Source organism: Haliotis cracherodii, unplaced genomic scaffold, assembly GCF_022045235.1.
Source record: "Haliotis cracherodii isolate W230 unplaced genomic scaffold, xgHalCrac1.p SCAF_5, whole genome shotgun sequence".
Taxonomy (NCBI): Eukaryota; Metazoa; Mollusca; class Gastropoda; order Lepetellida; family Haliotidae; genus Haliotis; species Haliotis cracherodii.
In genome coordinates, this window is record NW_027266308.1 from 69,330,732 (window position 1) to 69,355,946 (window position 25,215).

General features: G+C 48.3%; 3 protein-coding genes across 4 annotated transcripts in view; all 3 read left to right on the forward strand.

Annotated features, from left to right (window-relative positions):
- Nucleotides 1–7,070, forward strand: part of LOC139442925 (galactose mutarotase-like) — an 11,001-nt gene extending 3,931 nt beyond the window's left edge. Inside the window, exons 3-7 of the mRNA XM_071223848.1 lie at nt 728–1,095; nt 1,601–1,682; nt 4,517–4,661; nt 5,205–5,373; nt 6,713–7,070. Of these exons, the coding sequence (XP_071079949.1) occupies nt 728–1,095; nt 1,601–1,682; nt 4,517–4,661; nt 5,205–5,373; nt 6,713–6,796 (848 nt within the window). The 3' untranslated portion in view covers nt 6,797–7,070. The remainder of the gene's footprint in view (nt 1–727; nt 1,096–1,600; nt 1,683–4,516; nt 4,662–5,204; nt 5,374–6,712) is intronic.
- A 62-nt stretch (nt 7,071–7,132) lies between these two features.
- On the forward strand, nt 7,133–12,789 carry LOC139443874 (fibril-forming collagen alpha chain-like). The gene is made up of 6 exons (XM_071224766.1): nt 7,133–7,273; nt 7,458–8,648; nt 8,748–9,376; nt 9,476–9,902; nt 10,556–11,896; nt 12,745–12,789. Exons 1-6 carry the CDS (start codon nt 7,133–7,135, stop codon nt 12,787–12,789), a joined length of 3,774 nt encoding a protein of 1,257 aa, XP_071080867.1.
- Nucleotides 12,790–13,346: 557 nt separating this feature from the next.
- LOC139443131 (galactose mutarotase-like) lies at nt 13,347–21,248 on the forward strand. Of its 2 annotated transcripts, XM_071224078.1 has the most exons (7): nt 13,347–13,434; nt 16,229–16,359; nt 16,970–17,340; nt 17,844–17,925; nt 18,174–18,318; nt 18,581–18,755; nt 20,847–21,248. In XM_071224078.1, exons 1-7 carry the CDS (start codon nt 13,376–13,378, stop codon nt 20,928–20,930), a joined length of 1,047 nt encoding a protein of 348 aa, XP_071080179.1. In that variant the 5' UTR covers nt 13,347–13,375; the 3' UTR covers nt 20,931–21,248. The 2 variants fall into 2 exon arrangements, with proteins under 2 accessions (XP_071080179.1, XP_071080180.1); XM_071224079.1 differs by lacking the exon at nt 16,229–16,359 and having other exon boundaries at nt 13,360–13,434.
- The last annotated feature ends 3,967 nt before the right edge of the window (nt 21,249–25,215 follow it).

The window sequence follows — 25,215 nt, forward strand, 5'->3', positions numbered from 1 at the left end:
ATATATTCACATAGTAAAATGCAAGGAACCAGTAGCTTGGTCGGATGAACTAGGCAAGGTGACAGTAGCAGTGGCTGCGGTTGTGATATGGATGCCCCTCAACACCTAGTCTAACCCCAGCTGGGCTGTGGGTGAGACCTTCTCATTCTGTCGTCACTGGACCGATGCTTATATGGATGAGTGAGTGAGTTTGGTTTTATGCCGTTTTTAGCAATATTCCAGCAATATCACGGCGGGGAACAGCATGACATGAGTTTCACAGGGGGTCTTCGGCGTGACGAGCGAACACTTTAACCACTAGGCTTCCACACCGCCCCGAAGCTTATATCACACGTGACAAAGATAAGTGTTTTATTATGACAAATGACGCAGATGCTCGTTAAGGGAAAAGCGTATGTACATTTGATTGGAGATTAAGATCAACAATAAGCACCCGTGTATGACACACAATGAGTGAGTATGGTTTTACGCCACTTTTAGCAATATTCCAGCAATATCACGGCGGGGGACACCAGAAATGGGCTTCACACATTGTACCCATGTCGGGAATCGAACCCGGGTTTTCGCTTTAACCACTAGGCTAGCCGACCGCCCCGTATGACACACAGCACAACATATATAAACTAATTATGAACACGAAAAACTGACAATGTTACGTTAGCAACACCTGCACCTCCTCGTTGTATACTCTTTTGACGATGATTGGTTGTTCTATTCCCGTCACCAGGTTACCAAGACAACACACCCTACATCGGCACTGTCATTGGACGAGTCGCTAATCGTATAGCAGGAGCCAAATTCTCTTTGGACGGAAAAACTTACAACCTCGCTGCCAACCACGGGTCCAACTTTATACACGGCGGCGTGAAAGGCTTCAACAAAGTCGTGCGGACCGCCAATGTCGTGGACGGCAAGAAACTTCAACTGAGATACGTCAGCGACGACGGTGAAGAGGGCTTCCCGGGTGAGGTGACGACAACTGTGACGTATGAGCTGACGGATGACAATCAACTGTTCATTCAGTACGAGGCTCGCACCACCAAGACCACGCCCATCAACCTCACAAACCACGCCTACTTCAACATGGCCGGACATGTAAGATTTCTAGGGTTTCAGTTCTGTCAGAAATACTGTGTCAAAGAGTAGTTACTGAACGCAGGCCACTGACCCATATACAAGTGTTCAGATAATGACAATGTAACCAATACTGCAAGTAATTACAATATATGCAGCAATCAACGCTCATAAACGAAGAGAATATCACATATCTACAGTATGGGAGCGCGACCTTACTTATTTACATTTGGAACTGGTCGCTTTAAATTCGTTTTCGAGAAACACATATGTTTGCGCAATCATTTAAAGACATTGAGGGGTCACATCTATATACAGGACAAAAATTTTTAAGTTCACTACAACCGATTTGATTAGAAATTTGCTTAATTTAAAACAGACGGCAATACCCTGTTGCTAAAAATGGAAGTGAACACACCGCTACTAAATATGGCACTGAATATGTTGATTTGGAGGGTAGCGATCTTTCCTGGTTAGTTGTAAATACTGGCGGGGAAGATACTTGTGTTACCTCTGTTTCCGTCAGTCTGCAGGCCACATTGACGACCACGTTGTCAGAATCAACTCTGATGCATACGCCGTCCTCGACGACACCTTCATACCGACAGGTGAGGTGACTACCTGAATGACGTCATACCCCAGGTCGTGGGTCGAATCTGTTATACGTCACTACTGTTTATAAGAGTGATGACCCAGAGAAGTTGCAATCAGTTTTAAATGCTGTTCATGATCAGTGCTCAATGTGGAAAGTGGATGTTAATGTACCTAAACTAAAATTGTCATCTTTGGCAGCGGCTCAGTAACACATCTAACTTGTCGTTCTACCTCGGTCATCTTGGGATTATATTAAACAGACACAGAATACTGAAGTTTTCAATTAGGAACCTTATTACTAGTGCAACACAAGCAGTATATGTTCTTCTTAAGAAGGCTCGTAATATACATCTTCCATTAGACTCAATACTAAGGCGTTTATGTCATGACATCACCAGTTCTTATGTATGGCTCTGAAGTGTGAGGTTGCGAAACAGTGGAATCTATTGAAAGTGTACAACTAAAGGGTATCTTTTAAAATGACATCGGGTCTCCGGGCGTCAACCCCAGTCTTCATGGTGTATGAAGAATTGGGTCGTTTTCCTTTTCACATAACCATAGTTAAAGAATTATTAATTTGTGGCACAAACTGGATATTCATGATAACCCTATTAAAATATCCCAATATGTTCATAGCTTTAACAAAATATATAACTCTGTAACTCCAAGAGACAATAGCTGGTTGAACAATGTCCAGAAGACGTGTAAACAACCCATATTTGTACAACGACAAGTAGCTAGTCTCTAATGCAGAGTTAACGTTGAAAAATCAATTTACACAGTCATGGTGAAGTACTTTGCGCAATAGTTCAAAAGGAATTTACTATAAATTACTTAAATCCTCCCCATCCTTTGAAAAATATCTCCTCCTTCCTAGAACAATATCTTCCCCGCTCCTAATGTTTAGATATACCCAGAGAAGAAAGAACGTATACCTGTAGAGACTGGCCGCTGGCTTGCTATACCCAGAGAAGAAAGAACGTATACCTGTAGAGACAGGCCGCTGGCTTGCTATACCCAGAGAAGAAAGAACGTGTATCTGTAGAGACAGGCCGCTGGCTTGCTATACCCAGAGAAGAAAGAACGTGTATCTGTAGAGACTGGCCGCAGGCTTGCTATACCCAGAGAAGAAAGAACGTATACCTGTAGAGACTGGCCGCTGGCTTGCTATACCCAGAGAAGAAAGAACGTATACCTGTAGAGACAGGCCGCAGGCTTGCTATACCCAGAGAAGAAAGAACATATACCTGTAAAGACTGGCTGCTGGCTTGCTATACCCAGAGAAGAAAGAACGTATACCTGTAGAGACTGGCCGCTGGCTTGCTATACCCAGAGAAGAAAGAACGTATACCTGTAGAGACAGGCCGCAGGCTTGCTATACCCAGAGAAGAAAGAACATATACCTGTAAAGACTGGCCGCTGGCTTGCTATACCCAGAGAAGAAAGAACGTATACCTGTAGAGACTGGCCGCTGGCTTGCTATACCCAGAGAAGAAAGAACGTATACCTGTAGATACTGGCCGCTGGCTTGCTATACCCAGAGAAGAAAGAACGTGTATCTGTAGAGACTGGCCGCTGGCTTGCTATACCCAGAGAAGAAAGAACGTGTATCTGTAGAGACTGGCCGCTGGCTTGCTATACCCAAAGAAGAAAGAACGTGTATCTGTAGAGACTGGCCGCTGGCTTGCTATACCCAGAGAAGAAAGAACGTGTATCTGTAGAGACTGGCCGCTGGCTTGCTATACCCAGAGAAGAAAGAACGTGTATCTGTAGAGACTGGCCGCTGGCTTGCTATACCCAGAGAAGAAAGAACGTGTATCTGTAGAGACTGGCCGCTGGCTTGCTATACCCAGAGTAGAAAGAACGTGTATCTGTAGAGACTGGCCGCTGGCTTGCTATACCCAGAGTAGAAAGAACGTGTATCTGTAGAGACTGGCCGCTGGCTTGCTATACCCAGAGTAGAAAGAACGTGTATCTGTAGAGACTGGCCGCTGGCTTGCTATACCCAGAGAAGAAAGAACGTGTATCTGTAGAGACTGGCCGCAGGTCCTGGTGGATGGGATCCACTGGATCTGGTGGCTGGGGTCCACTGGATCTGGCTACTTGGATCCACTGGATCTGGTGGCTGGCATCCACTGGATCTGGTTGCTTGGATCCACTGGATGTGATGGCTGGGGTCCACTGGATCTGGTTGCTGGGGTCCACTAGATCTGCTGTTTGGGGGTCCACTGGATCTGATGGCTGGGGTCCACTGGATCTGCTGTCTGGGCGCCACTGGATCTGATTGCTCGGATCCACTGGAGCTGGTGGCTGGGGTCCACTGGATCTAGGTGCTTGGATCCACTGGATTTGCTGGCTGGGGTCCACTGGATCTGGTGTCTGGGGTCCACTGGATCTGGTCGCTGGGGTCCACTGGACCTGGCTGCTTGGATCCACTGGATGTTGTGGCTGGGGTCCACTGGATCTGATTGCTGGGATCCACTGGATCTGGTGACTGGGGTTCACTGGATCCGCTGTCTTAGGTCCACTGGATTTGCTGGCTGGGGTCCAATTGATCTGCTGGCTGGGGTTTTGCTGACTGTGATCTGCTACGACGCATTAAGAGTCGTGTTTGTTGGTTCATCTGTGGTGTTCTGTGATGGGAATGTTGAGAGGTCTCGATGTTTCTCCGATGTATCTGCATGTAATACTGCATATAATCTTGTAGACTGTATGGGTGATCTGTGGCCTGGATGATGTCGTCAGTATGATGTTGCTGGTGCACGCGTTGTCAAAATTGATGATGTATATTGTATGAATGTTTGAAGAGTTTTTGAAATTGTCTGATTGTGTTTTGCATTTGTCGAAGGTGAAATAAAAGATGTTGCTGGAACCCCATACGACCTGCGGAGCCCGGTGCGGCTGGGTGATCACATGACGTCAGTTCCGGGAGAGAAAGGATACACTGTCAGCTATAACTTGGAGGATTCGGGGACCCTGAAACACGTGGCAAGGTGGGAGTGACAAACGCAGTACCTTAGACAGTGGATATCTACGGAAACACTGTTGATATTGTTTTGTTTATTTCTTATCGGACTCAGCTGATGCCGAGGCAAGGAAGTTAACTGACTCTAAGAGTCAAGTTTCCACCCGTGCCGAACTAGGTTAGATATCCGACTTGGACTAACGAGTCTATGCATAGTCAGTCAAAATCGCGTAACAAACTAGACATCTTGTTCGTAAAAAACATGGATTTTTACAGATTTCGGTCGACTGCAGGCTATTTTGTCGGTCGACAGATATTTTGCAAATATGTTCATGTTTTTAATCCAGGTGCCTTGAAATTCCAGCCTAGTTCGGCAAGGGTGGAAACTGGACTTTAATAGACTTTGCCACGGGAAGATGCTAATACTGATGGACACATGCTTTCTTTGTGTGTAATAAGATATAAGCAAGTCAGCGAGTCTGGCTTCCCGATTAAATGGAATTCTCAAATGGAATTATTTTATCATTCCTACAATCAGCTTCAGTTTCCCGCTGTGTCTCCTCATTTACAGAGTGGAGCACCCCCCATCAGGCCGTGTCCTAGAAATGTCCACAACAGAACCCTCGGTCATGCTCTACACCAGCTACTATCTGGATGCCAAGGGCAAAGGTGGCGCCACCTACGGGAAGTTTGGAGCATTTTGTCTTGAAGCCCAACATCACCCGGACAGTGTAAATCAGGTGAGTAGACACAACTGTCTTGAAGCCTAACATCAACCAGACAGTGTAAATCAGGTGGGTGGACACAACAGTCTTGAAGCCTAACATCAACCAGACAGTGTAAATCAGGCGGGTGGACATTACTGTTTGAAGCCTAACATCAACCAGACAGTGTGAATCAGGTGGGTGGACACAACTGTCTTGAAGCCAAACATCAACCAGACAGTGTGAATCAGGTGAGTTAACGCAACTGTCTTGAAGCCTAACATCAACCAGACAGTGTAAATCAGGTGGGTGGACGCAACTGTCTTGAAGCCTAACATCAACCAGACAGTGTGAATCAGGTGGGTGGACGCCACTGTCTTGAAGCCTAACATCACCCAGACAGTGTAAATCAGGTGAGTTAACGCAACTGTCTTGAAGCCTAACATCAACCAGACAGTGTGAATCAGGTGAGTTAACGCAACTGTCTTGAAGCCCAGCATCACCCGGACAGTGTGAATCAGGTGGGTGGACGCAACTGTCTTGAAGCCTAACATCAACCAGACAGTGTAAATCAGGTGGGTGGACATAACTGTCTTGAAGCCTAACATCAACCAGACAGTGTAAATCAGGTGGGTGGACATAACTGTCTTGAAGCCTAACATCAACCAGACAGTGTAAATCAGGCGGGTGGACATAACTGTCTTGAAGCCTAACATCAACCAGACAGTGTAAATCAGGTGGGTGGACGCAACTGTCTTGAAGCCTAACATCAACCAGACAGTGTGAATCAGGTGGGTGGACACAACAGTCTTGAAGCCTGACATCAACCAGACAGTGTGAATCAGGTGGGTGGACACAACAGTCTTGAAGCCTGACATCAACCAGACAGTGTAAATCAGGTGGGTGGACATAACTGTCTTGAAGCAGTCGGGTAGCCTAGTTGTTAAAGCGTTCGCTCGTCACGCCGAATCCCCGGGTTCGATTCCCGACATGGGTACAATGTGTGAAGCCCATGTCTGGTGTCCCCCGCCGTGATATTGCTGGAATATTGCTAAAAGCGGCGTTAAACCATACTCACTCACTTATTCAACCAGGCACAGTGAATCAGGTGAGTGAACGCTATTGTCTTGAAGCCTAACACCAACCAGACAGTGTAAATGAGGTGGGTCAACGCAACTACCAGGTTAGGAACGTTTTGTCATCTGCTAGCCCCTTCCACGTGGGCTGACCGAGTAAAAAATCTTACTTTTGATATTTCTACTGAGGGAATATTATTAGTAGTGTAATTCTTTTCTGTCATTCATATTTCATCAGGCGAAGGGCAAGTAGTACACCGGTGGTGCCATCATGCGTCCTATTTCCTCCGTTGTTTCAGCCCAGCTTCCCCTGCACCGTCCTCCGACCCGGCGAGACCTACAGGCAGACAACCGTCTACAGATTCAGTGTAGACTCCCAGTAGACAGGCAGACAGACAACCGTCTACAGATTCAGTGTAGACTCCCAGTAGACAGACAGACAACCGTCTACAGATTCAGTGTGGACACCCAGTAGACAGGCAGACAAACGTCTACAGATTCAGTGTAGACAGGCAGTAGACTGGCAGGCAACGGTCTACAGATTCGGTGTAGACAGGCAGTAGATCACAAGGCCTATGGAGAGACATGACTTTGAACCCTACCTTACCAAGAACCGCACTTTTACTGTACATATTCATGAATAAAATATATCCTATTCCTCTGGCTTATGTAATCTATGCGTTGGTTACGTAAAGTTTTATAGTTGACTATTGACTTGAATGGTGGTCAGACAGGGGAAGTCAGCCAACCAGACAGGGGAAGTCACCCAGACTGGGGAAGTCAGCCAGAAAGGGGAAGTCAGCCAGACAGGGGAAGTCATCCAGGCAGGGGATGTCAGCCAGACAGGGGAAGTCACTCAGGTAGGGGAAGTCACTCAGGTAGGGGAAGTAAGCCAGACAGGGGAAGTCATCCAGACAGGGGAAGTCACCCAGACAGGGGAAGTCATCCAGACAGGGGAAGTCATCCAGACAGGGGAAGTCACCCAGGCAGGGGAAGTCATCCAGACAGGGGAAGTAAGCCAGACAGGGGAAGTCACCCAGACAGGGGAAGTCATCCAGACAGGGGAAGTCACCCAGGAAGGGGAAGTCAGCCAACAAGACAGGGGAAGTCACCCAGGCAGGGGAAGTCATCCAGACAGGGGAAGTCGGCCAGACAGGGGAAGTCACTCAGGTAGGGGAAGTCACTCAGGTAGGGGAAGTAAGCCAGACAGGGGAAGTCATCCAGACAGGGGAAGTCACCCAGACAGGGGAAGTCATCCAGACAGGGGAAGTCATCCAGACAGGGGAAGTCAGCCAGGCAGGGGAAGTCAGCCAGGCAGGGGAAGTCGGCCAGACAGGGGAAGTCGGCCAGACAGGGGAAGTCACCCAGGCAGGGGAAGTCATCCAGACAGGGGAAGTAAGCCAGACAGGGGAAGTCATCCAGACAGGGGAAGTCACCCAGACAGGGGAAGTCATCCAGACAGGGGAAGTCACCCAGGAAGGGGAAGTCAGCCAACAAGACAGGGGAAGTCACCCAGGCAGGGGAAGTCATCCAGACAGGGGAAGTCGGCCAGACAGGGGAAGTCAACCAGACAGGGGAAGTCATCCAGACAGGGGAAGTCGGCCAGACAGGGGAAGTCAACCAGACAGGGGAAGTCATCCAGACAGGGGAAGTCATCCAGGCAGGGGAAGTCAGCCAGACAGGGGAAGTCATCCAGACAGGGGAAGTCAGCCAGACAGGGGAAGTCGGCCAGACAGGGGAAGTCATCCAGACAGGGGAAGTCAGCCAGACAGGGGAAGTCAGCCAGGCAGGGGAAGTCGGCCAGACAGGGGAAGTCGGCCAGACAGGGGAAATAGGCCAGACAGGGGAAGTCGGACAGACAGGGGAAGTCGGCCAGACAGGGGAAGTCAACCAGACAGGGGAAGTCAGCCAACCAGGCAGGGGAAGTCAGCCAACAAGACAGGGGAAGCCAGCCAGACAGGGGAAGTCATCCAGACAGGGGAAGCCAGCCAGACAGGGGAAGTCAGCCAGACAGGGGAAGTCGGCCAGACAGGGGAAGTCAGCCAGACAGGGGAAGTCAGCCAGACAGGGGAAGTCAGCCAGACAGGGGAAGTCGGCCAGACAGGGGAAGTCAGCCAGACAGGGGAAGTCACCCAGGCAGGGGAAGTCATCCAGACAGGGGATGTCAGCCAGACAGGGGAAGCCAGCCAGACAGGGGAAGTCAACCAGACAGGGGAAGTCAGCCAGACAGGGGAAGTAAAGGAGACAGGGGAAGTCAGCCAGACAGGGGAAGTCAGCCAGACAGGGGAAGTCGGCCAGACAGGGGAAGTCAGCCAGACAGGGGAAGTCATCCAGGCAGGGGAAGTCGGCCAGACAGGGGAAGTCGGCCAGACAGGGGAAGTCAGCCAGAGAGGGGAAGTCAGCCAGACAGGGGAAGTCAGCCAGGCAGGGGAAGTCGGCCAGACAGGGGAAGTCAGCCAGACAGGGGAAGTCAGCCAGGCAGGGGAAGTCGGCCAGACAGGGGAAGCCAGCCAGACAGGGGAAGTCAACCAGACAGGGGAAGTCGGCCAGACAGGGGAAATAGGCCAGACAGGGGAAGTCGGACAGACAGGGGAAGTCGGCCAGACAGGGGAAGTCAACCAGACAGGGGAAGTCAGCCAACCAGGCAGGGGAAGTCAGCCAACAAGACAGGGGAAGCCAGCCAGACAGGGGAAGTCATCCAGACAGGGGAAGCCAGCCAGACAGGGGAAGTCAGCCAGACAGGGGAAGTCGGCCAGACAGGGGAAGTCAGCCAGACAGGGGAAGTCAGCCAGACAGGGGAAGTCAGCCAGACAGGGGAAGTCGGCCAGACAGGGGAAGTCAGCCAGACAGGGGAAGTCACCCAGGCAGGGGAAGTCATCCAGACAGGGGATGTCAGCCAGACAGGGGAAGCCAGCCAGACAGGGGAAGTCAACCAGACAGGGGAAGTCAGCCAGACAGGGGAAGTAAAGGAGACAGGGGAAGTCAGCCAGACAGGGGAAGTCAGCCAGACAGGGGAAGTCGGCCAGACAGGGGAAGTCAGCCAGACAGGGGAAGTCATCCAGGCAGGGGAAGTCGGCCAGACAGGGGAAGTCGGCCAGACAGGGGAAGTCAGCCAGAGAGGGGAAGTCAGCCAGACAGGGGAAGTCAGCCAGGCAGGGGAAGTCGGCCAGACAGGGGAAGTCAGCCAGACAGGGGAAGTCAGCCAGGCAGGGGAAGTCGGCCAGACAGGGGAAGCCAGCCAGACAGGGGAAGTCAACCAGACAGGGGAAGCCAGCCAGACAGGGGAAGTCGGCCAGACAGGGGAAGTCAGCCAGACAGGGGAAGCCGGCCAGACAGGGGAAGTCAGCCAGACAGGGGAAGTCAGCCAGACAGGGGAAGTCAGCCAGACAGGGGAAGTCATCCAGGCAGGGGAAGTCGGCCAGACAGGGGAAGTCAGCCAGACAGGGGAAGTCAGCCAGACAGGGGAAGTCGGCCAGACAGGGGAAGTCGGCCAGACAGGGGAAGCCAGCCAGACAGGGGAAGTCAGCCAGACAGGGGAAGTCAGCCAGACAGGGGAAGTCGGCCAGACAGGGGAAGCCAGCCAGACAGGGGAAGTCGGCCAGACAGGGGAAGTCAGCCAGACAGGGGAAGTCAGCCAGACAGGGGAAGTCGGCCAGACAGGGGAAGTCGGCCAGACAGGGGAAGTCGGCCAGACAGGGGAAGTCAGCCAGACAGGGGAAGTCGGCCAGACAGGGGAAGTCGGCCAGACAGGGGAAGTCAGCCAGACAGGGGAAGTCAGCCAGACAGGGGAAGTCAACCAGACAGGGGAAGCCAGCCAGACAGGGGAAGTCAACCAGACAGGGGAAGCCAGCCAGACAGGGGAAGTCAACCAGACAGGGGAAGTCAACCAGGCAGGGGAAGCCAGCCAGACAGGGGAAGTAAAGGAGACAGGGGAAGTCGGCCAGACAGGGGAAGTCAGCCAGACAGGGGAAGTCAGCCAGACAGGGGAAGTCAGCCAGACAGGGGAAGTCAGCCAGACAGGGGAAGTCAGCCAGACAGGGGAAGTCAGCCAGACAGGGGAAGTCAGCCAGACAGGGGAAGTCGGCCAGACAGGGGAAGCCAGCCAGACAGGGGAAGTCAGCCAGACAGGGGAAGTCATCCAGACAGGGGAAGTCAGCCAGACAGGGGAAGTCGGCCAGACAGGGGAAGTCATCCAGGCAGGGGAAGTCGGCCAGACAGGGGAAGTCAGCCAGACAGGGGAAGTCATCCAGGCAGGGGAAGTCGGCCAGACAGGGGAAGTCAGCCAGACAGGGGAAGTCATCCAGGCAGGGGAAGTCGGCCAGACAGGGGAAGTCAACCAGACAGGGGAAGCCAGCCAGACAGGGGAAGTCATCCAGACAGGGGAAGTCATCCAGGCAGGGGAAGTCATCCAGACAGGGGAAGCCAGCCAGACAGGGGAAGTCATCCAGACAGGGGAAGTCAGCCAGACAGGGGAAGTCAGCCAGACAGGGGAAGTCGGCCAGGCAGGGGATGTCAGCCAGACAGGGGAAGTCGGCCAGACAGGGGAAGTCAGCCAGACAGGGGAAGTCGGCCAGACAGGGGAAGTCGGCCAGACAGGGGAAGTCAGCCAGACAGGGGAAGTCGGCCAGACAGGGGAAGTCAACCAGACAGGGGAAGCCAGCCAGACAGGGGAAGTCAACCAGACAGGTGAAGCCAGCCAGACAGGGGAAGTCAACCAGACAGGGGAAGTCAGCCAGACAGGGGAAGTCATCCAGGCAGGGGAAGTCGGCCAGACAGGGGAAGTCAGCCAGACAGGGGAAGTCAACCAGACAGGGGAAGTCAGCCAGACAGGGGAAGTCATCCAGGCAGGGGAAGTCGGCCAGACAGGGGAAGTCGGCCAGACAGGGGAAGTCAGCCAGACAGGGGAAGTCGGCCAGACAGGGGAAGTCAACCAGACAGGGGAAGCCAGCCAGACAGGGGAAGTCAACCAGACAGGTGAAGCCAGCCAGACAGGGGAAGTCAACCAGACAGGTGAAGCCAGCCAGACAGGGGAAGTCAACCAGACAGGGGAAGTCAACCAGACAGGGGAAGTCAGCCAGACAGGGGAAGTCAGCCAGACAGGGGAAGTCATCCAGGCAGGGGAAGTCGGCCAGACAGGGGAAGTCAGCCAGACAGGGGAAGTCGGCCAGGCAGGGGATGTCAGCCAGACAGGGGAAGTCGGCCAGACAGGGGAAGTCAGCCAGACAGGGGAAGTCGGCCAGACAGGGGAAGTCGGCCAGACAGGGGAAGTCAGCCAGACAGGGGAAGTCGGCCAGACAGGGGAAGTCAACCAGACAGGGGAAGCCAGCCAGACAGGGGAAGTCAACCAGACAGGTGAAGCCAGCCAGACAGGGGAAGTCAACCAGACAGGGGAAGTCAACCAGGCAGGGGAAGTCAGCCAGGCAGGGGAAGCCAGCCAGACAGGGGAAGTCAGCCAGACAGGGGAAGCCAGCCAGACAGGGGAAGTCAGCCAGACAGGGGAAGCCAGCCAGACAGGGGAAGTCAGCCAGACAGGGGAAGTAAAGGAGACAGGGGAAGTCAACCAGACAGGGGAAGTCAACCAGACAGGGGAAGTCAACCAGGCAGGGGAAGCCAGCCAGACAGGGGAAGTAAAGGAGACAGGGGAAGTCAACAAGACAGGGGAAGTCATCCAACAAGACAGGGGAAGTCATCCAGACAGGGGAAGTCACCCAGGCAGGGGAAGCCAGCCAGACAGGCGAAGGTTCCGTGGAGTGTCTAAGTGGTTGGAAGTGAGAAGTGTTGGTTTTGTGCTTGTTGTTTAACACCACCACACACCGCAATACTCCAGCTGTATTCCCGCGATCTGTTCAATCAATCGCCGGTACTCATCAACAAATCCATTGAGCTGCATTTCACAAGCAGTGGGGGATAGCGACAAATTATATCCCACACCTTTGGCTTCTCGTCATGAACAGATCACTGCGAAAAATAGAGTAAATTGTTACAAGATCGGCGCCCATTGTTCTGAAATAAAAATATCAGTAACCCTATTTACAGATGCAGGTGGTAGCCGTGTAGCCCCCAGAGTATGAACATTGTGGAGAATGATGGACACAATAGCGGATAACCTGCTCTGTCATCACAAACACAATGGTGAACGGAATTGCATTTCGTTTGTACAAAAAGCCCCGGGACATACAAGTAATGAATAAAGTGAGGGAGTGAGAGAACGGAGTTCCCTTCTTCGACAGACATGGGGTGGCATGCGTGAACATCTTGTCGCAGTCGTACGTGCACAAACCCTCGGAGTAATAGACTGCGTGGAACAACTACTTGAAGTTGCACTTTGCAGCTGCGGGAAGTTGGCCGGAAGACAAACATATTACGACTGATGTGATAAGGCTACAGACGGGGAGGATATTGGATTGGGATCCAAGGCCGTAGTTAACTTTTTCTAGAAAAATATCTGTACAAGTATCACTTGTCCCCAACTTGATTAAAATAAAACTGTTTTCTATAAAAAAAATCCTAGGGGGGGCAACTGGTCAGTGGTTGTAAGCATGTTGTAGCATATGCCATCGGGGTAATGTATTCACGAGAAAAAACAACTCTGCCAGTCATATCTCACATGGTGGAGTCAGTTACAGGGGTACTCGGGGATGGGGGTCGGGTGGGGGGGGGGGGGGGGGTGTGTGTGATGGGTGATGTTGCGCGTGTGCATGCGTGCGTGCGTGTGTTCGTCCGTGCGTGCGTGCGTGCGCGTGTGTGTGTAAACGACGATGACGCCATTAATCGCACGTTTGCGTTGATAGATACTACATCGGAACTACCATAGAAAACAATGCGTGGCGAATTTTTTTCCAGGAAAATTCACAATCTGCCTTAAAATTCAAATAAAATCTTGTAGTGGGTGTGTCGTGACATGGATAAAGGGAAGTAATTACTAAGTGTCCTGTAGTAGATAACAGGCAGAGCACGAAGCAATGGCCCCAATCACAGAGGAAGAGTTCGGGGACACAAAGACCGGGGAACATGTCACCAGGTAGAGAAATCAACTCTCACGACTGTATGTATAGGCTACTGGTAATTCCTCGTTCAGAATGGCTGCCCAGCTTCAGGCTAATGGATAGACCGAGACGCAGGTTTCGCTGTCAACGACGCCATGTCAGTGAAAGTATTCGTTTGACAGGCGAACTTTACAATAACACGCCCATATACCAGATAGTTTGTGTTGTTGTTGTTGTTGTTGTTGTTGTTGTTGTGTGTGTGTGTGTCCTGTGATAGTACATACTGCTTGATTTTTGTTCAACTGGGGGTAAACAGAGCAAAGGTGATGGTAGACCAACATTTACTACTGGAAAGTTATCTTTTTTTTTAAAATATATACATAGTAATTAAAATAGTACTTGGCTTTAGTTGGAGTCAGCTGTCTCAAGCGAGTATAGTTACACACAGACAGGGCACACACAGCACAGAACTGCGTTCATGTGTGCTGGAAACAGGGGGTAGCATTATATATAATCCGACTGACTCGGATGGCGGTCCTGGTCATCACACCGTGGCTTATTCAGGTTTTGTTAACGGACTGGATCAGTGACTGTGTTATCTTACTGTTCTCGTGACCTACAACAATACAAAGGTCATCTGGTGGTCTAGAGGCTGTGATCAAGTCTCGTGATGAGGACAGGCCTTGAGCAACTACAGTCGGAAACTCATTAGGGGAGGACCACTTGATTTCTTGGGGTGGGGTGGGGGATCTAGGAATCTTTTCAGCTCATAATTTTGTGTAAATGAAAAACTCAAAATTCAATAAGTCTCGACTGCAATATGGCCATCCTCGTGAATACAGAGAATTTCGTGAACAAAGCCGTAACCTTTGACATAGAGACATCGCCACGAAGCACAGTATGCCTGTAACCCTTCTTTTTTCAAAGATTCATTTTGAACGCGACGTTGGACCCCATTTCACCTCACCTAATAATCGTTTCACATCTTCCATTTCAAGAGGCCATATCATGCAAGTCACTGTGTTGTATCCTTGGACAAGGTTATTGACTCCACTTGTCCCGCTGTGAAACAGTTGTTGACTGTGATGTGAACTGTCCATTTACCCTTACATGGAAAACATACAGCATAAACATATATTATATACATAAATACAAATAATATATTGCAATAACTTAAACTGACGAGCAAAAGAAACGTTACCAACCAACATTGGTTGTTAATAACACAGAACAGGACCAATGTCAAGGAAGATACTTGTATTGTAAAAAGATATGAATCTACCCCATCATTACAAGTTATACCGTGAATGAGAAGAAGATAAAGGTATAGTGTCAGCAGTTTGGAGGATAGGGGTCAGTTGTTCAGTATTCGATCAACCATCAAGACTGAAATCAGCGCGTGGAACTCCGATTAATTCTTCAGGATGTCACACTTGTCAGTCAATATCGCGCATGCGCACCATAGGCATCAATGTACGCCCCAACTCGACGACGAGCAGAAGATGTGGGACGTCTGAGCACTATAAGTGGGATGCGACGTCATTCTTCTCGGAGGGCCTGTGCAAACATGCCTCTGCCATGGAGCTTCTGTTCTACCAGTGTTCGCGCACATCAATGCCGGTGTTCCGGTGTCAGCGTTACGTCTCAGTGGTCTGTAAGCACTCATATGGTACCGATACAGTCTTCTGGACATTGTAGGATGACTGTCGCAACGGATGACGTCACCGTGGTAATAGGATTCCTCAGCTGGAGGATGCTAATGACGCGTTTCGCTGGGTGGTGGTGACAGGAAGTCTACCACTCCTAGGCCTGTCTCCCGTCCGTCCAGTGTGCCTCTAACGGACCACAGGAGGTCTGCCACTCCTAGGCCTGTCTCCCGTCTGTCCAGTGTGCCTCTAACGGACCACCAGCCTGGTGACTGTCATTCGTCTACAGCCAAAATCATGTAGCGTTAATCTCAGCACTGTCACAGTCCCACGGTTTGGGTGTGAATGAACAGTACATCGTTCCTTTAATGCTGATATCTTTGTATGTTGGCATGCTGCAAGTGCAGCAAAAGTTTCACTTCAAACTCAAGTTCCCCTGATTTGGGTACTGTAGCACGTGCATTACTCAGCAAATTGTTTGGTTGTGTTTTGGCGATTGATTCTCAAACATTTTGTAACACTATTCGGGGTTAAAACCTAACTTGTCTAACTTTCAATTCATAGGTTGAATTTAAATGTGACGTACAAAACAGGTCTCTTATACGAAGAAAAACAATCTCTAAACCCCTAAACATCGTTATATATATAAATGTACAGTGCCATTATATAAACTGCCGCTGGGCAAGAGAAAGCAGACACTTGGAAAATCACACTTGACTCTGCTCAGTACTGTGTACTGAAAACATTGCGACCCCATTTCCCTTGTGACGTCATGTGCACGTGACCTGTTGTGAGATACTCATTGCTATGAAGAAGGTAATATCGCCCATGATACCCGTATCAAATACATCAGCAATGAAGACCATTTCTTGCCATTTTTAGTCACCACCAAACATTGGTGTATAATTTCTTTTATCCAGCTGTATATTTTGTGTTGCTGTTTACAGAAAACAGATTATACTTCTTGCATTCCTCATTCGCCACCAGTTCCAAATGAGGGGGTGTGGTGGCGGAGTGATGACACATGGGCCAATTCCCAGTGTTCATGGCGTCATAGTGCGGGACTATTGCAAATCTGCATACATCACATATATTTTCGTAAAGCTAAAACCACTAGAAGTACTCACCCATGACTTTATAAGTAGACGTAAAAGCGCTTTCATAACATTTGCTTGTCCGCCAGATACACCCTGACCAACAACAACAACGTCCTTGTCCGCGTCTTGAACTACGGCGCCACCGTCACTGACATCCTGGTTCCAGACAAACAAGGCAACGTTGACGACATCAGTCTCGGCTTCGACGACATTCGAGGTCGGTAGTGACATGACGCATGTTGCCAGACGAACCTAAACACATCGACTCCGCTACACACCGTCGTTATAAACCACTGCAGACCCTCGTCCACCCAAGAGATTAACCCACGTCTTCGGAATAGTGGATGACATATCGCCTCTGTAGAAACGATGACGTTATGCGAATCCTTGACATAAACTAACTTGAGATAAATCCATGAAATAAACGTCAAAAATTACTCAGAATAAGTGATGACGTATTACTGTTTGTCTCACCTCTTGATTGGACCCGTGAAGATCCGGGGTAGAATAGGTCTTCAGCAACCCAGGACTTGCCGTAAAAGGCGACTATGCTTGTACGTAACAGGCGACTAACGGGATCGGTTTGTCAGACTTGGTTGATGCATGACATCGTATCCTAATTGCGTGGATCGATGCTCATGATGTCAATCACTGGATTGTCTGGACCGCAGTCAGATAGCTGGAATATGGTCGATTGCGGCCTAAAACAACAAACAAACAAAACATCTCTGGATTGAGAAAAACTCAATATTTTCTCATTATAAATGTGTTCAAAGAGATCAACTTTGTATTTCGTAGGAATCTATGTCTTATATTCCTATTGCCAGGTTACGAAAACAACGCAATATTTTGCCTCGGCTCTGTCATTGGACGATTTGCTAATCGCATCAAGGAAGCTAAATTCTCAATGGATGGTAAAACTTACAACCTCGCAGCCAACCACGGGTCGCATTTCTTACACGGCGGCGTGAAAGGCTTTGACGAAGTCGTGTGGACCGCCGATATCGTGGACGACAAGAAACTTCAACTGAGATACGTCAGCGACGACGGTGAAGAGGGCTTCCCGGGAGTGGTGACGACAACTGTGACGTATGAGCTGACGGATGACAATCAACTGTTCATTCAGTACGAGGCTCGCACCACCAAGACCACGCCCATCAACCTCACAAACCACGCCTACTTCAACATGGCCGGACATGTAAGAGTTCACACCTTAAATATCCTCGTCTTAGTAGCCGAATAATTTAAACAATTTATTCACAAAGGTGAATCGGATTGAGAACACGGTACACAAGTTGTATAACCCTCTGGGGGTATTGTTTAGTTTTATACGAGGGTAAACCAACATGGCCTGAGCTTATTTTTTTAGTATGACCTCCTTTGAGTTTGATATACTTTGTCCAAGATGCTCCAGCTTTGTTATCCCTAGTCTCTAGAAGTCCTCTACTTGGCCCCCCCTCAACCTGGAATTTGTTTGTCATGTATCAGTCAGCGCAGCGTCATTGATGCTATTTATGTAGTATTTATTAGTATTTTAACAAAGGTTAACAGAATCCCCGCCCCTCCAACCAATTATCAACTGACCGGCCTCCGATAACGATGAGCTAATCGTTGATGTTAACAACAGACTCCCCCGCTTGCCTCCTGATATACAACAAGTGATGTTCGCCGACAGGTTTGTAACAGTTCTTTCCTCGTCAGTCTGCAGGCCACATTGACGACCACGTTGTCAGAATCAACTCTGATGCCTACGCCGTCCTCGACGACGATCTCATACCAACAGGTGAGGTGACCTCGGCGGTCTCGTTAATCTGGTGTGGTGTCATATTATTTTCATGTTGCCAGAATTACATGACAGCGGCATAAACTTACATTGACTCCTTCACTCCCTGACCACTATGGGGGATATAGTAGCGCAATTTCATTTGAATGTTTGTGAAACGTCGCGTTCTCTTCACTCTGGTGTAGTGTACACTCAATGAATGCTCACATTTTATTCCTAGATTCATATTATCATAGTTCCCGTTTTAGGTGAGCTAAAAGATGTTGCTGAAACCCCTTACGACCTGCGGAGCCCGGTGCGGCTGGGAGATGACATGACGTCAGTTCCGGGTGGAACAGGATACACTGTCAGCTATAACTTGAAGGATTCGGGGACCCTGAAACACGTGGCAAGGTGGGAACAACGTTAGTCACGTGGTGAGCGTGTGTATGTGTATCTCAGAGCTTCACGTAGCAGGGTGGGCGTGACGTTTTGTATCTCCGAGCTTCACGTCACATGGTGAACAAATGGCGTGAAATCGCCAATCAGGAGGAAGAACAAATGGCGTGAAATAGGCAATCAGCAGGATGGACAAATATGTCATGCTCAGTAGGAATCCAACATGCTTCAGTTTCCCGCTGTGTCCAGCCACTTGCCCTGATTCTCCTCATTACAGAGTGGAGCATCCCCCATCAGGCCGTGTCCTCGTAATGTCCACAACAGAACCCTCTGTCTTATTCTACACCAGCTACTATCTGGATGCCAAGGGCAAAGGCAAAGGTGGCGCCAGCTATGGGAAGTTTGCAGGCTTTTGCCTTGAAGCCCAGCATCACCCGGACAGTGTGAATCAGGTGAGTCAACGCAATTGTCTTGAAGCCCAGCATCACCCGGACAGTGTGAATCAGGTGAGTCAACGCAATTGTCTTGAAGCCCAGCATCACCCGGACAGTGTGAATCAGGTGAGTCAACGCAATTGTCTTGAAGCCCAGCATCACCCGGACAGTGTGAATCAGGTGAGTCAACGCAATTGCCTTGAAGCCCAGCATCACCCGGACAGTGTGAATCAGGTGAGTCAACGCAGTTGCCTTGAAGCCCAGCATCACCCGGACAGTGTGAATCAGGTGAGTCAACGCAATTGTCTTGAAGCCAAGCATCACCAGGACAGTGTGAATCAGGTGAGTCAACGCAATTGCCTTGAAGCCCAGCAGCAACCGGACAGTGTGAATCAGGTGAGTCAAAGCAATTGCCTTGAAGCCCAGCATCACCCGGACAGTGTGAATCAGGTGAGTCAACGCAATTGTCTTGAAGCCCAGCATCACCCAGACAGTGTGAATCAGGTGAGTCAACGCAATTGTCTTGAAGCCCAGCATCACCCGGACAGTGTGAATCAGGTGAGTCAACGCAATTGTCTTGAAGCCCAACATCACCCGGACAGTGTGAATCAGGTGAGTCAACGCAATTGCCTTGAAGCCCAGCAGCAACCGGACAGTGTGAATCAGGTGAGTCAACGCAATTGTCTTGAAGCCAAGCATCACCCGGACAGTGTGAATCAGGTGAGTCAACGCAATTGCCTTGAAGCCCAGCATCACCCGGACAGTGTGAATCAGGTGAGTCAACGCAATATCCTGTGATGTAACACAGACTTGAAGCCCAGCATCACACGGACAGTGTGAATCAGGTGAGTCAACGCAATTGTCTTGAAGCCCAGCATCACCCGGACAGTGTGAATCAGGTGAGTCAACGCAATTGTCTTGAAGCCAAGCATCACCAGGACAGTGTGAATCAGGTGAGTCAACGCAATTGCCTTGAAGCCCAGCAGCAACCGGACAGTGTGAATCAGGTGAGTCAAAGCAATTGCCTTGAAGCCCAGCATCACCCGGACAGTGTGAATCAGGTGAGTCAACGCAATTGTCTTGAAGCCAAGCATCACCAGGACAGTGTGAATCAGGTGAGTCAACGCAATTGCCTTGAAGCCCAGCATCACCAGGACAGTGTGAATCAGGTGAGTCAACGCAATTGCCTTGAAGCCCAGCATCACCCGGACAGTGTGAATCAGGTGAGTCAACGCAGTTGCCTTGAAGCCCAGCATCACCCGGACAGTGTGAATCAGGTGAGTCAACGCAATTGTCTTGAAGCCAAGCATCACCAGGACAGTGTGAATCAGGAGAGTCAACGCAATTGCCTTGAAGCCCAGCAGCAACCGGACAGTGTGAATCAGGTGAGTCAACGCAATTGTCTTGAAGCCCAGCATCACCCGGACAGTGTGAATCAGGTGAGTCAACGCAATTGTCTTGAAGCCCAGCATCACCCGGACAGTGTGAATGAGGTCAGTCAACGCAATTGTCTTGAAGCCCAGCACCACCCGGACAGTGTGAATCAGGTGAGTCAACGCAATTGTCTTGAAGCCAAGCATCACCAGGACAGTGTGAATCAGGTCAGTCAACGCAATTGCCTTGAAGCCCAGCAGCAACCGGACAGTGTGAATCAGGTGAGTCAACGCAATTGTCTTGAAGCCCAGCATCACCCGGACAGTGTGAATCAGGTGAGTCAACGCAATTGTCTTGAAGCCCAGCATCACCCGGACAGTGTGAATCAGGTGAGTCAACGCAATTGTCTTGAAGCCCAGCACCACCTAGACAGTGTGAATCAGGTGAGTCAACGCAATTGTCTTGAAGCCCAGCATCACCCAGACAGTGTGAATGAGGTCAGTCAACGCCATATCCTGTAATGTAACACAGACTTGAAGCATTCTGTAGCCCAGTTAATAGAATAGATGGCGGAGTTCTGGCAGGGAAGATGTACATATTCTTTAAGATGTTTATTCAGGTGAGGAAGTGAATAAAATGAAGGGAGGTCACCCGAACGAGCAGCTTCATTTCATCATTTCGCGTGCCAAATTTGCCAATGTCGAGAGACTTTCATTGCAAGAGACATTGTTTCAGCCCAGTTTCCCCAGTACGATCCTCCGACCCGGCGAGACCTACAGACAGACAACCGTCTACAGATTCAGTGTAGACAACCAGTAGACAAGCAGACACTGTCTACAAATTCAGTGTAGACAGGCAGAGGACTGGCAGACACAGTCTACAGATTCCATATAGAGGTCCAAAAGACTGCCCTCCCTCGCCATGTTGTCTGCGGCTTCGTCCATGGTAGAGTCACTCCGAGGGGCCGGATGAGGACCACTCCTTTCCTGTAAATATCCATGTAGAGCAAATATATTATTCCTCACTCTTATAAAGTAAAGCTGCTCTCAGTTTAAATCATTATGCATTGTATTTCATGAGGCGACGCTAAAGAACTCATTGCTGTTTATTTGTTTACCTATAGCGATAAGGAATTAAATGTGCTACTTTTCGTTGCTTGCTGTTATTGTTTGTGTGCCTTGTTAGTATTTGTTTCTCGTGGAAACACAAGTGACAAAAAGGAAAGAAATCATTATATTTTTTTGTGACAAACGGGGGATAATTAGAAGGCTTTTTTCACCATACACCTCCGAAACATATGGCCGAGTAGTTTTCAAATATGAATGCTCCACAGACAGAAGATAGCTTTCTACCGTTGATTTGACAGTGGTTATTGGCATCTTCCCGAGGCAAGGGAGTTGACCGACTATAAAATTCCAGTTTCCACCCTTGCAGAACTAGGCTGGGTTTTCGGAGTTCTATTTGGCTGGACTACCGAGTCTATGCATAGTCCAATCAAAATCTCGTAACGAAATCGACATCCGGTTCTACTCGGGATTTACAAAGCATGTGTACCGCCGACTCGGCGTTGACAGATTTCCAAATATATTCATCTTTAATCAAAGTGCTCAAGTAACTCGATGCAACTCGCGTGGTAAGACCCATTTTGTAATTAAAGCTTCTAAAATGAAAACATTGTCCATTGTGGAATATCCAGCTCTAAATCCTGCCTGTTCTTCATAAATGTTTCCCATTGCATCTTACCAAAACGTTAATCTGCCATTAGGAATCAAGGTATATAATTTTTTCAAAACAACTCAGTACACATATTCCCCGATAGTCATCAACATTATTCTTATCACCCTTTTTATGCGATGGAACAATGATTGCTTTTGACTATTCCGAAGGAAAAACACCTTTATCATATAGCGAATTGAACAATACAAGTATATATGGAACTAAGGATACTATCTGAACACTGAAACATTTCACTTATTACAAAATCTATTCCAGCTACTTTATTACATTACAACTTACGAATATTCTCTTGTATTTCCTCACTGCTGATAGGGGCATTAAATATATCATCAGTGGCAGATTTAACCCAATTAGTACCAGTATATGCCTCCGTTACTCATCCGTACACTTTCAGTATTCAAGGTGTGTGTATCGTCTTCATAAAAAAGTAGATATGTCTGACTCTGCAATACTGAACAGGTTTTTGAAATACTCGTACCAAATCTCTGAATTTATGTTATTTCTATCCTTACTAGTACCTGATAAAGCTTGAACTTTGTGCCAAAATATCCTTCATTGAATCTATCAATTCAGATTGACGTTTAATCTCGAAAGAACTTTCCGCATTCCTACATACAGCTTTATACGTATTTCTTGCAGCAAGATAGCACTGATGAGACACTTTGTCTTTATATTTACGAAATGCATTGAGATAATGACATCTCTGTTTTTTAACATTCACATTTAGCATCATACCAATCTTTGAAACCTGCAAATGGTCTGACACAACGCTTGATACAATCAACTGATCGCAATAAGATATCTGTGAACAGTTTAATCCCGTAATCAATGACTGGTGAGGCTATGTGTACCACATCCTCCAATTCTTCATTGAGAGATGCTAACTTTTCAATGAATATATACCTTTTATCCTCATTCCATGAATACTTACTACCACTGATCATTTGGTCACCTTAATGGGCTTCTGTTGTGGTCCCTGGTAGATCAATATTCGTAGATATACCGAACAACAAAAGTTCCTGTGACATTGAATAAGATTTAATGTAAAGTATGTTTTTTACCAAATCTGAAACAATTTCGGTTTGCAACAGATAAAAGACTCCTGTAAGTGTTCAAATGGTTTAATTTGCCATACTGACTTCAGAAAATGCGTGATTTCATAAAAAAACAACCCATGAACATGCCAAAATGTCAATTTACAAATCAATAGCGTCTGTGTCCACCTCTGGATGCGATTAAAGCAACACATCTTCGTCTCATGGAATGGACCAGGCGTCGCTCAAAGTCCTGTGAGATATCTGTCCATATCTGTTGGAGCATGTTTCGAAGTTCCTTGTGTGTCTGTGGAACACGTGGTTGACGTCGAAGGCGCCAATCCATCTCATCCCACATGTCCTCGATTGGTGAGAGATCAGGGGAGCGAGCCGGCTAGGGGATGACATTCACGTTCAGAATCCTGAACAAGTCGAGCAATATGAGGCCGGGCGTTGTCATGTTGAAAGGTAATGCCTGGGCCATGACGACGCAAAAACGGTAGAACAATAGGGCCGATAATCTCGTCGCGGTAGCGCTGTCAATCGAGATTTCCCTCTACCACTATCAAACGGGTCCTGCTGTTATCCCAACCCATACCATAACGCTGCCGTCGCCGAGCCAATCTTCTTCCATGACACAATGTTGCCAACGTTGCCATAAACACCAGATGGTGTTTCTGTGGACGTTACATTGTATTGCAACATCACGTTGACTCGATCATGCTTCAAGCATACCAATGGCTCGCAGACGCTCATTTTGGGACAGGCGTGGCATTTCGTAATGTTGAATGATTGAGTAATTTTGTTGTTTTTCTGAGTGGTTGGTGTCAGCACGATGCTAAACAATGCATATGGAATCCCGTTAACGCACATGTTTTTATACCAATTCTTGGGTAGTGAAATGTATGGGGCTTGCATAAAAGTCAACTTTTGCTTGGAATGCATGCTTTTCTGTAGCAGTTGCGTTTTTGTGACTTGATTCCATACATGTACTACAATATTGAAAACCAAACTTTACTTGTTTGAAAAATACACTATAATATTGGTGTCACAGGAACTTTGGTTGTTGAGTATAGATTAAATGCTATGGGAGATGTTCTGATTCACTTCTTGAAATAATTTTAAAAGACAGAACTTTCTCAAATAACCAGCATGACCCAATGACATAATCAATGACACTGTATCCACTATCTCCAACAAATGTATAATCGCCTTTTTCTTTTTCAGTTTCACATCGACCATTTAGAATGTGCAAATTCAATAGTTTCATTCTCTGATACAAAGACCATCTCATTCAAGTTGTTCAGTTATAGGAACATGTTGCAGAACGTGGACTTGGCAGGTCCTGTTGAACATGTCACTACCTGAGTGAGTGAGTGAGTGAGTGAGTGAGTGGGTAGGTGGGTGGGTGAGTGAGTGAGTGAGTTGGGTTTAACGCGGCCGTTTACATTATAACAGTTATAGCGCGGCTTGTCACCTTAATGTGGGAGGAAAGCCCAAAGGGATGAAGGCCTCAGACGTGAAACCCACGAGCATGGGTATGGTGCTGACAAACCTGGAAATATAACCAGGGCGAGCTGGGATTCGAACCCACAGCCATAGGTTTCTGCCATGCCCATGGGACGCAACTCTGCACTGCGAATCGCGGCGCCATCGACGACTGAACCACCCGGGCCCCCCTTCACTACCTGAGACTGCTGATCTTTTAAAACATCGAAATTACGAGTTTTTTTCACATGACTTCGATTATTCTCTCATTATTTCAAGTTTATTTTATAAAATTCGAAATTTCAACTTTTCTCCCCGTTACCTTTTTTCGCACTTCTTCGATTATTTTCTCGTAATTTCGATTGTCTTTCTCGTTATTTCAAGATTATTTTCAAACATAGAAATTATGATTTTTTCCTCGTTACTTTGATTATTTTCTGGAATTTTAGTGAGGAAAAACGCGTCATTTCGAGTTTTTGATAAACACTTGAAATAAGACAATCATAAAATGAACGAATAATTTAAATAACGAGAAATTTCGATGTAAAAATAAATAAAAAATATGCTTCCAAAGTCGCACCATTAATCTTTCGTACAACCGAGAATACTCTTTCAACGAAGATGTCAGTCAGCATGGTACGACTCTACGACCTGACTGAACCGTTCACGACGTTTTGGGATAGACATGTAGAGTTAACTTTAAAATTGTACGTATCAGTGACAAAACTGATTTCTGACTTTCTGATTTTGATACTTTGACTTGTACCATACAATCCGGTGTTTCTTTGTGCCTTTGCTTGTGTTCGTGACGGGTGCCACTAGTGGAACCTCATACGTACGCTCAC

Excerpts from the sequence above, each read along its gene's own strand:
- LOC139443131 (XM_071224078.1), top strand. The coding sequence starts at position 13,376 with ATGGCCCCAATCACAGAGGAAGAGTTCGGGGACACAAAGACCGGGGAA. Across the intron at positions 13,435-16,228 it reads ACCGGGGAACATGTCACCAG|ATACACCCTGACCAACAACA; the intron begins GTAGAGAAATCA and ends CTTGTCCGCCAG. Across the intron at positions 18,319-18,580 it reads ACCCTGAAACACGTGGCAAG|AGTGGAGCATCCCCCATCAG; the intron begins GTGGGAACAACG and ends TCCTCATTACAG.
- LOC139443874 (XM_071224766.1), top strand. The coding sequence starts at position 7,133 with ATGGTGGTCAGACAGGGGAAGTCAGCCAACCAGACAGGGGAAGTCACC. Across the intron at positions 9,377-9,475 it reads AAGTCAGCCAGACAGGGGAA|GCAGGGGAAGTCGGCCAGAC; the intron begins GTAAAGGAGACA and ends GAAGTCATCCAG. Across the intron at positions 9,903-10,555 it reads CGGCCAGACAGGGGAAGTCG|ACAGGGGAAGTCAGCCAGAC; the intron begins GCCAGACAGGGG and ends GAAGTCATCCAG.